The 12,688-nt window shown below is 41.7% G+C and overlaps 1 protein-coding gene across 1 annotated transcript in view; it reads left to right on the top strand.

Annotated features, from left to right (window-relative positions):
* The window catches only part of GALNT12 (polypeptide N-acetylgalactosaminyltransferase 12), a 35,517-nt gene extending 23,724 nt beyond the window's left edge, over positions 1-11,793 (top strand). The window contains exons 8-10 of the mRNA XM_009280674.1: positions 2,989-3,102; positions 8,384-8,539; positions 11,656-11,793. Coding sequence (XP_009278949.1) covers positions 2,989-3,102; positions 8,384-8,539; positions 11,656-11,793 — 408 coding nt within the window. The remainder of the gene's footprint in view (positions 1-2,988; positions 3,103-8,383; positions 8,540-11,655) is intronic.
* The last annotated feature ends 895 nt before the right edge of the window (positions 11,794-12,688 follow it).

Raw genomic sequence — 12,688 nt, 5'->3', positions numbered from 1 at the left:
TGGTTTAGTGGGCATGGTGGTGTTGGGTTGACGGTTGGACTCGATGATCTTAGAGGTCTTTTCCAACCTTAATGATTCTATGATTCTAAATGGCACAGTAGAATACACCTGCAACATTTCAATAGGAGGCAAAAGTTGTAGAAAGACACAGCCAGTAATCCTGCATGGGCAGAACTTTTTAGAACTGAATAATGTGTTTTAATGGCAAGGTGATCAACGTTTTTCTTGCTTCTGTTTCTTTAATGCAGCATTCTGCAAAAGAATTAAGGTAAGTCACGGAGAAAATTTTGTTCTTATTGCATGACTTGTTATTGGTGGATATGGGAACAAAGGTAGCTTCAGAAATGAATGGATGATTAGTGTTTTCATAGAGCTGTTGTACGTAAAAGGAACTTAAACTGTGTATTCTCATTTGACAAGAGAAAAATACTACTTTCACAAATTCTCTCATACTTTTTTCTGCCTTGGAGTGGAGGGCAATTTTTTTTTTTTTTTTTGCATAAATGGTGCTGTGATCAGATTTTCAAATTTGATTATTTTTAAATCTTTGTCATTTCAGATCAGGTCATTTAACAGCTTAGTATGCACTATTCCCACAAATTAGGTCTTGAATATCTATTAGGCTTCCTGATGAAGCATGGGTGTAAAAAACATCTACCGATGTCTGATAAAACAAACTAAAGAACCAGGTTGAAATATGGACCATGTATGTTTAGGAATATGCCTGCACGTATCACAAGCATTTATGCATGAAAGAGAAAAATGAGAGAACATACGTGGTAGCATCCTGGGAGTACAGGCTCAGTTTTAAACCATCTGAAATGAAGCTTAAGTTAGTAATCTTTTACACAGCTTTTGGTTTGTTGTCTGTATTTGGGCATTGTGTAATGTGCGTAGGAGAGTTACAGTAGTTCTGGTAGTGCATGGCGTTGTAAAATAGGTTATTTAAAATTCCAGGCCACAAAAGGGAGCATGTGCTTGAGCACATGCCAGGGGCTGACAGAGAAGAGCGCACGCTCAGGGCGGTAGCGAAGGCGTTGGGTTGTCTGGAAGGGCACCACAGAAAAGTGCTTTGCTATGTTTCATCTTCCCTTGGAGCCAGTAGACAGTCAGCCGAAGTCATATGTTGTTAAACATACTAATGAGAGACCCTCTGACCCTGAGGAGGGCTGCTCACAACAACCCAAACTGATTTATGGTTTTAGAGATACAGTTACCATTTTTGAGTGGTTGTGACTTAAGTTGACATTTCTTGATGTAGAATGTAGAAACATGAGAAGCTTATTGTTTGGTTTATGTAGTTCCATGGTAGTGTTAAAAATAATCTGTAGAAGATACTTTTCTTTCCTGTTTTTGTAAGTATAATTCTTGCCTAGTGTTATGAAGGTAAACAAAATGTCTTCTTTTGACAGCTCGGGGAGGGGTGCAGTGGTCTAGCGTGTTCCCATCAAACCAAGCAACGTTTTCTGTAGAAAGGGTGCCCAGGGGATTTCTTTTGCTTCTGGTAAACTTGGACACTAAAACTAAGGATGAATTTTATCATGCACCAAATTCGGATGTTACTTTATCTTTTACTGAAAAATTACAGCAAATGCATAGTGGAAACATGTTCAGAGAGGAATTAAGAGGCAAAGCCTGTAAGGGTGGGGCTTCAGTCCTACATTTATACATTTGGCTCCGACAAGAGAGCCTCACACCCCAGCAGTCCTGCAAGGGGCCCCAAGCTGTGGCGGCTCGGTAGTCCTCCCCAGCCCCTCAGTGTATTGCTGTTGTCTTGGGCCAGCAGCCCAGGCATGCAGAGCGCCGAGAGCTTGGCTGTCTTTCAGCAGGAATGGGCACAAAGCAGTGGAAAGAAGACGTCAGGTGGCAATAAAAGTAGAAGTTGGGAAAGCAAAATATATGTAGAACACAAGTATTTAATTTTCCAACTTGTGTGGTTTGCTGTGTTGTGGGTTTGGGTCCTGCAGGGTTTGTCTTGTTTGTTTGGTTTTAGCCTTCTGCAATCCCTTTGTGTCCGTTCATTCTCCACATTAAGAACTGAGGATACAATTATCACGACTAGGGAAGAGTATTGAAATTACACCTTGCTGAAGTAACTCTTCTGAGATTTACTCTGCTTATTCTTTTTGTCTGCGATGTAATTATACTCAATAATGGGGGCATTCAGCTTGAACCTATGTTTACAGAACCTGTTTTGCTCTGTGTAATTTTAAATTTGGTTAAGTGGCTAATAGTAGGAGTCAGTAACTGTTACAGCATTGTGTAACTTATTTTCAGTTACTTTTGCCTCCTGAATACTTAAATGCAAATCCTTTTTAATTAGCCTGATTTTTTTGAAACCATGTAATTTAATATTTTAAAATTTAATCTAAAAGTTATGCAACTATTGTGTCAGAGATCAGCAACACTAGTAAAGAATTTGTAAAAGCATATCTAGTGTTTCTTTCCAAAGATAAATCCTACCCAGTTTCTTTATTTCTGGTCTTAAAATCTGACTGCTTGTTCAACCTCAAGAGGGTCTGGAGTCCTTTCAAGAACAAATCCTTCTGACATCTCCCATTTGACAAACTGAGAAAAGTATGTAGTCTTCTTTTCATAAAAAAATGAACAAGTGGATCCTGGGGGGGGAAAGTTAAAGACATGGCAGGCTCTTTTGTTCTGCATGAGTTGCTGGCTTATTGGGTTTCAATACAGCTTTTCATAGTTCCTACCTTTCATTTGCACAAATACACTGGAACACGGTGTTATTCCTAGAGGAAGCCATCGTGTCTGGCTGCTTCAATGCCCAAAGTCAAGACGGTCCCAACAGTTTTATTTCACATTAGTCTGAGAGAGATGTTGCCATTGGATCCATTTGATCTATTCCAATTAGTTTGAACCAGCTCTGGGATATAAACCTCACAGCCCAGCAGGATGGGTGTAAAGTGACTGCAGCATATCTTTCTTACTTTAGATTAATACTTTAAAATATTCTTTTGTTTTGATTAGCTGAAGAATAGAGGAATGGCAAACTTCTGTTTTGATTATAACCCTACAAATGAACATCAAGTAACTGGACAAAGGATCATACTGTACCCATGTCATGGCATGGGACAAAATCAGGTAAGATTCATGTTTTATTTTCATTTTGACTAATGCTGTGGTTGTAATGTAAAAAGTATGGTAAAAAGCATTGCAGTAGGTCTTAGAGGATATGTTGCCACAGTGAGGTGATCTTATGTCTAATTTTGATTCTCACACTGGATGCTTTCAATTTTGATGTCTCTTGCGGTCAGACATAGGGTAGAAGGTGAAAGCAAAAGAAAAGTATAATTTATAGGAAAATAGTTCTTAGGAGATTACATTTTTAAAGTTACCCATTGTTTAGCTAGCACTAAAAGATTAACTGAATTTACTGTAAAGATATCGCATCACTGGATAATAATGCTCTTACGTCTCTGCCGACGTGCGATGCATCCCTGCATCCGCGTACCTGCAATAGCAGGCACCAGACTGACAGCAGCGATGCTCTCAGAGCTGTGCAATTAGTGCTCCCTCTGCTGGCATCCAGGGAGCAGGAGGAAGGAGAAATGGAGAAACTACCTGACTGCAATATAAACCGATAAAAGAAAATATGAGATGACACAAGAGAATTGCAGAGCCTGAGGAGGGAAGGCTAAGCACAGGAAATGGGTGAAACAGTATTAGTGAAATGGGCAAAAGGCATGGGAGGGCTGACAGGAGCCAGGGAAGGGGGGCCAAGGTGACAGAGGGCAGAAAAAGTTTGGGACAGAGGTAGGGCAACGGGCGAGGAGCAGGGCATGTGCGACAGAGGAAGGAGTACTTAGGAGCTACAGGGAGGGAGCGTGAAACAAGCAGAATCACTGGAGACCCCTTTAGTGGAAAGGGGCAGGGGAACTGAATGTGGGAGCAGAGATCCCAGTTGGCAAATGGAGGTGTGAGTAGGGGTGACAGGTAGTAGTTGCAAGAGAAGTGGACAGCAGGAAGAGCTGTGGGTGGGGGAACAGAGGGAGGCTAAAATAAGACAAGATGTAGAAGCACAAGTGAGATGGGAAATGCAAGTCAGGATTGCTGAACTTGCACCTCCTTTTTCTGGCTCACAAATAGCCGTGAAACCTACCAGCAGGACATTTCTCTCCATTTCCTTCCTGTCCCCCTGCCCTTTCGACAGTCATTCTTAAAAGGTAACAGGCTGCTCCTGGTGGTGTGAATTCCTTAGCTCAGTTGGCAGGTGACGGTGGCAGGACCAAAACAGTCAAATCTCCCACGTGCACATCCACTGCTGTCAGCTGATGGAACTGATGGTGACAAGGTTGGTCATCCTCTAGTTGTATCAACGCTAAGGAGAGCAAGGCACTTCACCAGGGTTTCACAGACGTTTGCTGACAACAGGCAGCCCTTAACTTCTGTTTTGTCCTTGGAAGGGAATCTGCCATCCTAATCCCAAGCTCTTCTGCCTGCTCTCCTCCGGTCTGTTCTCATCACGCCACTCATTACCTAGATATAGCTTTAGCAGCAAACCCTCATTACAGAGCTTTGCTCCAGTACCCTGTCTTGCACCACATGTCACAGACAGCTCCCTTTTCTCCACTACATGCTATTTAACACTTTCTTTTCCATGCTGGCTGGCTCCCAGTCTTTCTCTAACGCCCTTGCTCTGTCTCTCCCCTCACTTACTCCTCCCACCAGTTACTACCCACACTAGGTCACATTTTGCTCCTTTTCACATGCCTTTCTTCTTTCCTGGCTAGCTCCCATTTTTAATCCTCTAGTCTTCTCCTTCTCATCCCTTCCTCCAGTTGCTGAGGTTGTTCCACCATTCATCGCTTTCTTCCTCAAATAGTACTCCCTGCTGCACATTCATACTGCCTCATGGTATAAAGGAGTGAAGTTTATTCTCCAGAGTACAGCTCAGTAAGTTATTCTCCAAAAACATCTTGATAGGATTTAACATTAATGCAGATTATCTTGGTCAGCAGTATGTGTCTTACATTCCAGCACACCCACCCTCTGGCATGATATGCTAGTGGCAGGTGGCTGTTTATGTAGGGGACGACTGCAAAAGCTCTTTTCACTGGAAGCAATTCTCCACTTAACGTGACCTCTGAATATCTGTGTGCACTGTGCTGGGAGGAGAGAGCTCTGTGCTCTTGATTATTTATAAAGTCCAGCACCTGCTCCCATTTTATGTCTTAGTAAGTAAAACCACTCTCAGAAAACTGAGGTCCCTGGTAATTTGTTTCTATTTTTCCTTGAATTCATGGCATAAGTGAGAGGGTTCCCTTTAGTCCTTTTGGATTGCTGTTGTGTAAGCAGTAAGAAAGGTAACTGTGGGTTGTTTAAAATTAGCGTGTTCATTATAGCAGGAAGGTAAGGATACAACTACGGTGATAGGAGCTGAATGTGTATGGAAGGGAGGCAGAAAATACGCAAAACACTGGCTACTCGGTGCTTGCACCTCAGGCTGCTGCTGTTTTGTGGAAGTGTCTGCAGTAGACAAGAATGAAAGGCTTTGAAATTCAATACCAATAAAGCCCATTGCCCTTCTTGGTATGGCTGGGAAGCAGTACAGAGGGGACCAACGTGTGATGGCAGGAAGCCGACCTGACATGGTAAGAGGATGGGAAACCACTGAGCAGCCCGATTTGTCTGACAGTACCCCCCCCCCAGTATTCCCATTTGCAGCTGATAGGTTTGAGGCAAACAGAGAGCTTAGCAAAGCCCTCAGGTTTTCTGTGAAAGGGGTATCAGACCTGATAACCTCACTGCTGGTTCTCCCACCCAGAAAGTACCTGTCCAGTGCAAACTTCTTCCTGTGTGCAGAATAGTGGTACCCAGGCACAGAGAAGGATGAGAGTGTGTTTCAGGGTCTGGTGAAGTAGCCAAAATCTGCCTCCATCCCTTGTACCACAAAGCACTGATGCAGCTGGGGCATATTCCCTAGATCGCCCAGAAGCAGTAGGCACTGGGTAAAAGGCCTCATCAAGTTTCCCAGTAGCACTTAAGGGAATCTACTTGTTCTCTGAAGGAAAGAAATGCAGTAAGGCTACTAGTTACTGGGCCATGGATCAGTTTGAAAATGCTTCCTTTCTGCCCACAGAACCCACTGGGCAAGGAAAGAGCACTAAAAAACACTTCACCGTTTGAGGAGGAAGAGATTTACCTCATGTATTACTGGAGCTTGAAAAAGCCCAAAGCTTGAAGTATGTATTCCATTTGAAACAGTATAGGGTAAAGAACTGTATAATGTTCATTGGGCAAGGAGGCAGGAGTGTTTGGTTGATAATACTATAACCCCAATCCTTAATGTTATCCGGGAATTAACCATTTTACTTGCTTTTCTCCTCCAAAATCTGATGCAAGTCCTTGAGAGGCTGTTCAGGAAAGATGTCGGTAGTAAGGAGCGCTCTGACCTAGTAGCTGCTATATCTACTCTTGATGCACCTGGTACAATCAGCAGCTTGCAGGCTTTCACTGATATTGAATACAAATTGCTAAAAAGAGTTATATCTTATAAATCCACTAATGAGCAAGGCTCTAAATGTGGCCTTGTAAAAGTGGCAGCTGTAAAAAAGTGTCCATCTAGACACAAATGAGCAGGAGTGAAGCTTTTTCTTTATTCACGAGTCATAGGCTTAAAATGAGCGCCCTTCCAGCTCACTGTGGTGCCCAAAGTAGCAGGCTTTCCATGGGCCAGTCAGATACTGAACCTGGGAACTAAAGCCTGAAGGCCAGGGAATAGCCCCTGCCTATTGGGGTAAAAAATAGTAATAATAATAAAAAAAAAATCGGCCTGTATGATCACATTTGACTTTTGTTGATGATGAGACGTTTCTGGCATAAAGCAAATGTCGTAAAGGCAGCGCAGCTTACATCATAGAAACAGTTCCTAGCAATAGGTTTCAAGGGGAAATCTGAGTCTCCTGGGTGTTATGTCAGCAGGTAGACTTCAAACTTGAAATTGCTTTCTCAAAACACTCACTTCCCTTTGCAGCTTATCACAAATGGATGATGCTGAACGGGTTAGTTCTGGGGGAGGGTGGTGGTGGTGTCACTTGCATCACTGCCCAAAGAAAAGCCATGGAGCTCCACAAGCTGACAATGTTGGTCTGTGTACGGCTGCGACAGCCGCCTTGGCAGAGAAATTCCTGATTGTGATAAAAGGAGGGGCAGAGGAGATTTCATGAAACAACTACCATCAGCATAGTCTAGATCAGAGCTTACACCTGGAAATGGATGACTGCAGACTTTATAATCACATGGTCCTGATTCCATTAAAACGCCATTTCCAGTTTTTCTTTCAAGGTTAATTAGCCTTAGTGGTTGCTAAGGATGGTTTTGTGGTAAGTTCAAGTATATGCAACATTTCTGAATTGGTACAGCCCCCTTCACAAAGCCTTACAGTCTTTTTCTCCAGGGGTGAAACAAGACAAAGGAGGATGCCTTCTCTCCCTCATCCTTTTATTGCTTTCCGCTAATGCAGCTATACTGTTGGTAACAAGCAATTTTCTGATGTGTATAAAACTCTCCTCTACCCTACTGAGTATAATCTAAATCAGATCTAAACACACATCCGTGCACTATAGTCATCTAAATTATTTACAAGCATGCTAAATACAAACAACTCTCAAATTCTGCCACTCTTTAATGAAGTAAAAAATTTGGCAACTGTCCATGATAAATATAAAAATTTTGAGGAAGTCTTCAACCATAATTGCTACAAAAGCCAAGATGTTTTAGAGCATGTTCACATCACCTCTGTAGAATATTGTACAACAAGCAAAGCCAATAAATTGTCTTCAATAAAGTTCTGTTCATGTTTAAAAGCACCTGTAGCTGATTTGCTTCAAGTAATATCTTAAAATGTTATGTAATAAAATGCTCATCACCATGCATCCTGAGTACTTTGTAACTGGAAATGAACCTTGACCAAACTGCATTTGAACTATGCAGTGAGCAACTCCCTAATTAAAAGTAACATTGTTTTGTGACAACCGAATTAAGAAGGCATAATGTCAGGCTATAAACTAGTTTCCATCCTATTTTTAAGGGTAATCTAGAATGTGAAAGTAGAATATTACAGTCAAATTTTGTAAGTTCTTTAATGCTGGAACGTCTGTTTCCAGGGCATTTATTCAGCATTTCATACATTTTAAGTGCTACCAGAGTAAAGCAGTGCTGTGGTGAGATTGATTTTCTGTAAAATAGTAAGCAAACGGCAGCAGTTAAGGCTCCTTGAATATTTTTGGCAGAATTTCTCTCCACAATAGCAGCTTTAATATGTGAACTTAATTATAGTATCTTAGTGTATCTTCTGTATAAATACTTTCTTGTGTACATATGAAATGGATATTGTCCTTTGTTTCTTCTCTGGGGTTTGTAGTTTTTCGAGTACACATCCCGTAATGAAATACGTTACAACACCCGACAGCCAGAAGTCTGTGCAGCAGTTGATTCAGGGACTGACTACTTGACAATGTACCTGTGTCAAGAAAATGTCCACAGTATTCCTGAAAACCAGAAGTTTGTTTTCAGAGAGGTAAGTGTGCCTGCTTGGTTTGGGGTTTGGTTTTTTGGGAGTTGGAGGAGAATTGTTGGGTTTTTTGGGAGAGAGAGTGGGTGGGAGGAGAGTTGTTGGCTTTTTTTCTTTGTATCTTTCTGCCCACACATCATGCAGGCCACAACATCAGGGTAAATCTCTGGGAGAAATACGCTATCTTGGCTTTTAATATCTGAACGTGGAACAGGGTAGCAGCAGCACACAGGTAAAGAGTATGCCAGCCATAAAGAATAGGAAGATGAGAGGAAGGAAAGCGCCCTTCTTAATGTCAAAGGGAGTTGGGAAGGTTGGCAGAGCTCTCTCTTCACCCTGTCCACGTCAAGAGCTTTCTGTGTGCTGCTCAGTTCTCTCTCACATCCCACCCCTACTGTCTTCTCCTGAGAACTAAGGTGCCTCCATACCCCTTCCCCAGCCAGTCTCGTGGCTGGCCTACTTTTGCTCTCCTTTCATCGACTTCTTTTATTTCCTGGTATTTATACCACCATGTATCCCTGATACTTCACATACCACCATTGCTTTACACTCTTCTGTGCTTTCAAGCAGCTGCTGCTTCTCTGCAAGCCATCTCTCTTGACCTTCCCCATGAGCACCAGAAGTGCTCCCTGAGCTTTTCTGCAATGTAATGTGCAGTTGTGTAATTTGATGCACCATCATCAGCTGCCTGGCGGAAAAGGACCTGGGGGTGTTGGTCGACAGCCGGCTGAATATGAGCCAGCAGTATGCCCAGGTGGCCAAGAAGGCCAACAGCATCCTGGCCTGTATCAGAAATAGTGTGGCCAGCAGGAGTAGGGAAGTCCCAAGTAACTAGTGATAGGACAAGAGGAAACGGCCTCAAGTTGCACCAGGGGAGGTTTAGATTTGATAGTAGGAAAAATGTCTTTACTGAAAGGGTTGTCAAGCATTGGAACTGCCTGCCCAGGGAAGTGGTTGAGTCACCATCCCTGGAAGTATTTAAAAGCCGGACGTGGTGCTTAGGGACATGGTTTAGTGCTGAACTTGGCAGTGCTAGGTTAATGGTTGGACTTTATGATCTTAAGAGTCTTTTCCAACCTAAATGATTCTATGATCAAAAAATACCTTCTGCCCTACTCCTACCCCTCCACAGGACACATCTTACTGGCTGTGGGGACGCAGCAAATCTGTACCTCTCTTCTTCAAGCTTAATGCCTACTCCCAGAGGGGAGAAATACTGAGAAGTATGAAGTATATTAATAAACATAACATGTGATCTTAGAAAACCTTGTATTTAGTAGTTTTTAATCTCTGAAGGAGTTCCTGGGTGCCTGAGAGAAAATAAATTCAATGAAAAATGATGGTCTTGGTCGGGTTCTGGAGTGTTATTATTTGGCTAAGGGAAAAGGTCACATAATATATCAAAATCGTATATTTACATAATGTGTCTGCATAATGCATCTAAACTCTACAGGCTCCATGGTTGACAAATTTCATGCCTATATATTACCACCAGTGAGAGGTGGCAAAGTAAATTCTAAAGAAAAATATGAAAACTACTGTCCATTCACTAAATCTAGTCCAGACGGAAGCTCACAGTGATATTACTGAGTAAAACAAAATATTTAAAAGTCTGACTTTATAAATGACGTTTCATTTTTAAAGCTGACTTTTAACAAAATTTTTCAAGGTCATATGCGTTAATCCCTAAGATGTCATATATTGAATGTGAACCTCAGTCACCTCAGGAAATAATTGAGAGAACACAGTTTTGGAATACATCTGTTTCTACTGCATTCCTAACCATTAACTTTTAAAATAGCGCCTAAAGTTTCAGATGCTAAATCCTCTTTCTTTCTCATGATCAGTTTGTGTCTGTGTGTGATTTGAATGTACTGCTCTGCTCTGATTCCTCTTCTTCTTTGCATTAAATCAAAATCACCAGTCCCCACCTTTCAAGGCGAGTGATGGGTGAGGTGTGAGTACCGCATTTCTCTTGCTTTGTGTGGAGAAGTGTTAGACACTGGAAAAGCTGTCCTTATGGATGTAGCATAATCAAAGATTTGAACATCTTCCTCGGCAGCCTGGCAAGAATTAAGTTCTTACGGTCAGTGAGTCAAAAATGAGTGAGGCAAATATTGATTAGTCCACTCAAAAATTTGAGTTATCACGACGGAAACAGGAAAATCATTCAGCAGCTAAGTCTGTCAGCAAGCCTGTGAGCAAGTGCACACCGCTGGGCATCAGGGGCTGTGGCTCAAGGCGCAATTAGTGCGACATTCCTGACGACGGAAGAGCAGACTTTCAGAGGAGTCAGGCTTACACTCAGAAACAAGGTGTTGGCGTTTTTCTTTTGAGGCCGTCAGAGGCTTTGGAAATGGTTACGTGTGGGAGTGTCACCTGGGAAGGAAGGGTCTTGGAGCAGGGCACTTCTCCACAGTTGGACACGCTGATTTTTTGCAGCTCGCTATCCTAGTTGACAGCGCTCCCGGATTGGAGCGAGTGATGTGAACTGGAGACAAAATGTTCCTGGAGACTCCCGTAATAGGAGGGCCTGAGGCCTCAAAATATGTTCTCTGGGGAATCTGATTGTGGAGGCCTGTCAGACCTTACACCTCTGAGGCAGCTGTGCTGCCCTCCAGCAAAGCAAACTAGCTTCACACATGTGCAGGCAAGGGGCATGCTTAGATTATTTTGCCTTTTCCACTGAAAATATACCCTGTGAAGAAAGGGGAAAATGTTTTGCTAAAAATATATCCAACATCTACACTTAACTAACAACATTTACATTTTACTTGCAAGATGTGCAGTAAGTTGGTGAATTTGGGTAATGCCTGTACTTGGCTTTGGTTTTCTCTGCCCGTATTCTGATGCAGTTACAAAAGGCAATGAAAGTGAATTAAGTTAGCACATCCTTTACAGACACGAATCACTCTAAAGCAATGTTAATGTAAGTTTAAAAGCAGGGTCTTTTGATAAAGTTTCAGAGATCGTCAAGTTAGGCATTTTGGCTTCACTGCATGGCCCCATGAGAAGGATGCGTGTGATATTTGTTACAAATGTCTTCTGTTACAGGCATATCACTGTGTTTTAAAAGTAACTTTTAAGACCTGAAAAGCAAAAATTATTTCTGTCTTCTGTAGGACGGTACTTTGTTTCATCTACACACCCAGAAGTGCGTACAAGCTAAGTCAAATGCTTACAATGGTAACCCAGCACCGTTATTACGACCGTGTACCAACTCGGACTACCAAAGATGGTTCTTCAAAGAAAGAAGTTGATCCAGATGTCATCTAGGATATAGCTGAATATGAAAATGTTCTCTTTCTAGTTAGCAGTTAATCAGCCTTTTGAAAATCACATAAGTGATATATTTTTGTATGGAAAGAACTGTAATTAGTTTACAAGCCTTGGATTTTGTTTTCTGGAGCATTAAAAGGCACCAAGCATTGAGAGCTACATAAAGTAAGTGCTGTGGTTATAGCATGTCACAGAATCTGCTCCTCTTTTCCCTTTATTTGGCAGCTACATAACTGCTTCTGAAGTGTCTTAGGTTCTTTTCACAAATGACAATATATTTTTTTAATCTACTGTGTGAAAGTAAGGCAGTCAAAATAATTGCACTAATGTTATCTGCCATTAACTTAAAATGTTTATTTTTCTACTAAAACATTCTACAGTTGGGCCTTTTAACAGATAGTGGTTGATAATTCTTCTTGTCTCTTAAGTACCAAGAAGGTGAATGTAGGCCAGATTCTGCCCTAAGTGACTACCACAAAACCCTCACTGAAGACAGTGTGGATTTGCACATGAAGGCAGAGTGGGTCTGCAGGTTTTTGCACAAATAACAATCTAGATGCATACAGATTGCACATGCTTGTCAACACTATACATTAAATGTTGCGACAATTTTAGATGGTCATGGCACTTGACGAGTTTCTAATCATGCTTAAGTCTGATTTTGGAGTAAAATGGGGATTTTATCATCTTTCTCGAAGAAATAAGGCAACAATGTTTAAAGGTGATGCTCTGGGAAAAGCTATTTAGATTCACATGGATATAGCTATGCAGCTGTGTCCCGGACTGCACAACTTACTTTAACATTATGTGGATTTTTAACAGGCATAAAACTTACAAAATCAGACCTAGCAATAATTCTTTTGACAAATAAAATTA

Source organism: Aptenodytes forsteri, unplaced genomic scaffold, assembly GCF_000699145.1.
Source record: "Aptenodytes forsteri isolate BGI_AS27 unplaced genomic scaffold, ASM69914v1 Scaffold291, whole genome shotgun sequence".
Classification (NCBI taxonomy): domain Eukaryota; kingdom Metazoa; phylum Chordata; class Aves; order Sphenisciformes; family Spheniscidae; genus Aptenodytes; species Aptenodytes forsteri.
Note: the sequence above shows the minus strand (reverse complement) of the source record. Positions and strands in the feature narration are given on the sequence as shown.